Consider the following 5,059-nt stretch of genomic DNA (forward strand, 5'->3'; position numbering starts at 1 on the left):
TCCATCCCATGGGGAATGGGAGCAAAAACAAAAGTGTTGCGTTTATATTTTTGTTCAGTGTATATAACATGATTTAGTAACAGCAGTAATGTCCACACAGTTATTCATGGCAGTAGTTATTATAGCTATTTCAGCAGAGATAAAATGTGTTTTAAAATTGAATTATCTACTTATGTCCTGTAGATAAAGTCAAATAAATGAAAATCTGTCATTTAATAACCTGAGTGAAATCAACCTGTGGTAATGAGTTAAATATTGCTTAAAAACAAACAAACAAGCAGACACATACCTAAGTAGATGGTAGTTACTCATTCACTGCATGTGAAGACGAATAACATGACATCAAAGAAAATCCACGCTTACAAAATGACTTCAGAAGCATTCAGGAACACTTTGACTTAAAGAACATTGAAGTAGAAGACCTTTTGATTTGGCAGGACTCTTCACATGCTTTTCTTGCAAGAAGTATCTCAGTCAGGGAGGCGACCAAGGACCTGAGGTTGACTTTAATGGTAGTTCTGTTATCTCTGACATGAGAAATACTGCTGACCACCATTTCAGCAGCACCTTACTCAGTCCCTTTATAGTAGTGATGCTTAGATTCATTCACTGAATTCCAACATTATACTGTCTAGTGTAAAGACAGTATAAATGGTATATTTGCCCAAACTGAATTTGGTAAGAGAGCTTTTGTTCATTTAGCACCCTTAGCTTGGAACAAACTGCAGAACGAATGGAAAATGACTGAGTTCATTACATTAAGTGCTTTTAAATCTAAACTACAAATCTTTGAGGCCACATCTGTAACATGCAGCTGTTTCAATTAGATTGATTGTCATTTTAACAGTTCTTGAAGGACAATTCAGTAGAATTGTCCTTCAAGAACTTTTTACTTGCCTACTTTGAGTACATTTCAGAGCCTGTACTTTTTCTCTCTTGCTTAGGTAAAAAATTTGCTTCAGTAGTTCAACTTTTAATTGAGTATTTTATTTTAACCCAGGTATCTGTACTTCTACTTTACTAAAGAAAGTGTCCTTTCTGTTCATTTGGCTCTTCCTCTCCTCTGCCTGGGTGAGCGGCTTTCACTTCAAGTTTCTCTGCGCCCGAGTTCTTGGAGCCTTCTTGTGCCTGCCCTGACTTCTTGTTGTCTTGTTGAGGATCCCGTCCTGTAAGGGTGGGGGGCATCATTAACTTTCTGCTGATAGTGTTTCGAGAAAATAAAGTCATGAGGTAACCAAATGAGGTAACCTCAGATGTCTGACCTGTCTGTGATCAACAACGTTAAGCAGCACTGAGGTCACAATGCAGCTGATGGTGTTGGCCAACATGAAGATCATCATCCTCTGCCAACGCCACAGCGGGATCTTAGTTTCACTGCAACACAAATGGAGAAACTGCAGAGCTAAACAAGACTGGAAGGACAATTAGTGCTGTACAAAAAGGTAGAGTTGTGTGTGGGATTTCCCATGTACCCTTGAATGCACCATAGGTGTGCATGTGGGCAGCTTCATCTCAGAGACAAACAGCAGCTAAACAACTGACAGTGCGTGTGCTCATGAGACCATATGTTTAAAGATGTACTTCACTTAGTCATGTTTTTGTTTAGCCATGTTTAGCATGTTTGATGACATATGAGCAGTTCTTTGTGCTTCTGTTTAAATGAGGTTCTGCATAAGTGGCAGTTCGCTAACATAACAGATTTTATTACTGACTAGCTTCTAGCAGAGAGATTTGTTGTTTCTGTGCTCTGTGTACTGGATGTTAAATAGTGTGAAGTTGCTTTCATTGCATAGCTGTATGTGGTGTGTTAATTCATATTATCCGACTTTAGGTTTACATAACGAGTCTGAAGTAATATGCCAGCTTATTTATTTATATACTGCATTTGAGTGCAGCTCAGCTGTATCTTTATGTGTATGATGTAATTTGAAGTGTAACTGGTTTGCATTATTATGCTTTGTACACACACACGCGCACACACACACACACACACACTTCTCAATTTTAAATATGAAGAACAACAACTTGGACTCTGCTGTTTTGTTCCACACTCATGTGAACATTAACAAATGTTCTGACCCGACACTCTGAAGCGATTGCTGCAGCTTTCATGGTACCTTCTAAACAAGTGCACTGCAATGAGATTCTAATGTCAGGTTCTCCCCACCTGGACTTGGTGCCTAGTATCTGTCCAACAATGAGATTGGAGATCCCGACCCCAAACATCTGTACGGAGGTGGCCAGGCCGGTGGCAGTTCCCAGAGTTGCCTGAGGTATGACAAGGGGAATAGACGGCCACATGCTGGCCTGGAATGCCACACAGGCAGCAACAAGTTTAACATACTAGAAAATACATTAATTCATTGTAATAATTTACCATTTTAACTCTGACGTCTAAGATTTTATTTATCAAAAATGAATTAAAAAAAAAAAATCCGCACTCACAGCAGCAAAGGAGTAGGTGACTCCCAGCCATATGGTTGAAACCAGAGGAGGGACAAAAGTGAAAGCCAGGAGTCCAAACACGGGCAGTGTGAAGACGGCGCTCGCCAATGCAAAAACTCCCCGCAGACCCACATAATCCTGAAACGCATGACAGCGAGAGTGTTTCAAGATTCCTCCTGTACCTGATGAAGGTTTATTCCTATTAAAAGGGAGTTTTTCTTCCCACTGTCACAAAGTCCTTGCTCATGGGGGGTCTTAGCATACCATATAAAGCACCCTACAGGGACAGTTGTTTTGATCTGGTGCAGTATGAAAAAAATTTAATTGAAGACAGGAATAAGATTTGGGTTTAAATTAAAGATACGTACAATGAGAATGCCCACGATGGCTGAGAGGACCACTAAGCTGTCATAGACTGCTCCCACAATATAAGCTGCCTCCTCCTGGCTGTAGTAGCTGTACTTATCCTGGATGAACTTGCTGGGATATGGAAAAAAAAAGGAAAAAGAAGAAGACAGATGTAAATGTTTGTGACACTAGTATCACTTGCACTTGCAATACGTGCTGTTGTATTTAGAGGAATGCAGGTTTAAGTTTCACGGATGACTCTGAAAGCAGCTCTGCATGTACAAGTCTTTATGCTCACACTTTATGTTGAGAACTCTACCTTGCATCAGCAATGAAGGGGAAGATGCCGTTGTAGAAGAACATGATGGTGAGAACCAGCAGCCAGTATCTTACTGACAGGAGCTTCACATCCTGAATCCTCTACACATAAAAACACACAACAATAAATGATGCTCCACACACAGATCACTAGTGTGTCCATAATACTGAAAAATTAAGGTTTTAATCTTCAGTGTTATGTATGCATGTTTTTTTTTTTATTAAAGGATATTGATCGTACCACTTTGCGAGACTCTTCTTGGATGGCTCCATCGAGACCCAGCTGTCTCACTCCAATCTTGTCCAAGGTGCTGACAATGACAGCGGAAGTGAAGCCCAGCACACACAACAGTGCACCTAAGAAACAATAACATGAGAAACCCAGGTCACATGGCACCACACCATAATCCTTGAGATTTCTTCGCATTCGTCACCTACCACCCCAGAGTGTCCACTGCATGCCATATTTTTCTTCAAACTTCTGCGTGAGGAAGAAGTTCAACACCGAGCCCAGCCGCGAGAAGGCCACGGTCAGGCCGAAAGCCAAAGCCAACTCCTTCCCTTTGAACCAGAAGGTTGTGATGCGTTTCTGAACAACTAATGAAGAAGGAGAAAGGTAACTGAGCGGTTAAGAAATGCTCCTCAAATGCGATGCTGCAGAGAATATTTGTTTATATCCATGAAGACAACTTACTAGTCAGAGATCCATTGCCTGATCCAAACAGCAGACGGCCGGTGAGCATTAGTGGCAGCAAGTAGGGAGATCCCTTGAAGTGGGAGCCGAGAGCAAACAGTGATGAGCCCAAAACACAGAGAAAAGAGAAGAGAAACACACCGACTGCAAAGAGGAGCAAAAGAAATGGTTGTACCATCATTTTACTGTCAGTAGATTAAAAACAACTGCAGACCATGCAGAGAGAAAACATAAAACAAAACTTACAGCGATTTCCTAATTTGTCAATCAGGAATCCAGCCAGGATCACCACTACTGCATTCCTGTTGATAACAGAGAGAAGCTTCTCATTGATAAGCCACTTTTCTGCATTTTCACAGTGAAATCAATGCATTAACGTGCTTACGTCCAAGCATAGATGGCATAGAGAAGATTGTACTGCTGAGGGGTCATCCCCAGTCCCTCCACACAGTCCACTGTCCCATTGATCACCGTCGCATTGGGACACGTCAGGTTCTGTCAAACATTAAAAACAACATCAGTCTTTCCCTCCTGATAATCAAGTCGTGCAATATTGATGCGATCTGTAAGCAGCGCTGCCTCTTGCTCACCCCTTGGAACTGATCCTGTAACACACTGGGAATGTCGAAGCAAAAGTAGGACCCAAAGGTCAGCAGACAGTTAAAGAAGAGCACCACAAAGCGATAGTATGCTGCAAGACAGTGAAGCACAATAAAGAAAGGGCAACATCAGGTGATTTAAAGTTTTGGTTTTTAGCTTGTTTTTAAGGAGAAAAAAGTATGTAATTCTGTAATCCCAGTGGAAGTATAAAATGCTGAGATTTTAGGGAAGCGTGTTCAGGGTCACAAGCAGAGGTCTGGTTCGTATCAGTAATCTGTGCTGCTGTGTTTTTAATAATTAACTTTGCAGTGAGACGTACCTTTTTCCGCCGGCTGCGCCATCGTTTTTGTTGTAGAAACAGCGTCAAAAATCATATCCTTCACTGTCGTTTACATGAACAGAGTGAGCGACCGCTTCTTCTGTGGCTGATACTGGGAAACTCATATCTTAAAACCACCTTGACGGAAACGTATGTGTTTGTTGCTAAGTAACTTACAGGTGTCCTAGAGAAATAAAACATTATATAAATTACAATCAGGGTTCTGTACTGCTCATTGGACTGATTATAGTTTGATGTTGGCCATTTATTTTTGTAAGTACATTTAAACAACTTAATACCCAAATTTGCAGTACACCACTTATTTATTCGCTAGG

At 41.1% G+C, this 5,059-nt stretch overlaps 1 protein-coding gene across 1 annotated transcript; it reads right to left on the minus strand.

The window, feature by feature from the left end:
* Positions 1–1,051: 1,051 nt before the first annotated feature.
* Positions 1,052–4,503, minus strand: mfsd1l (major facilitator superfamily domain containing 1-like; the record flags this gene model as incomplete). The annotated part of the gene is made up of 12 exons (XM_013914769.1): positions 1,052–1,166; positions 1,263–1,374; positions 2,168–2,307; positions 2,446–2,583; positions 2,814–2,925; positions 3,113–3,213; positions 3,353–3,468; positions 3,550–3,708; positions 3,806–3,949; positions 4,052–4,107; positions 4,191–4,300; positions 4,396–4,503. Coding segments are annotated over 12 exons (1,380 nt in total), but the record flags the coding sequence as incomplete, so codon positions are not given.
* Between the last annotated feature and the right edge of the window lie 556 nt (positions 4,504–5,059).

Source organism: Pundamilia nyererei, unplaced genomic scaffold (assembly GCF_000239375.1).
Source record: "Pundamilia nyererei isolate P.nyererei 1_Seehausen unplaced genomic scaffold, PunNye1.0 scaffold00223, whole genome shotgun sequence".
In the NCBI taxonomy this organism is placed as follows: domain Eukaryota; kingdom Metazoa; phylum Chordata; class Actinopteri; order Cichliformes; family Cichlidae; genus Pundamilia; species Pundamilia nyererei.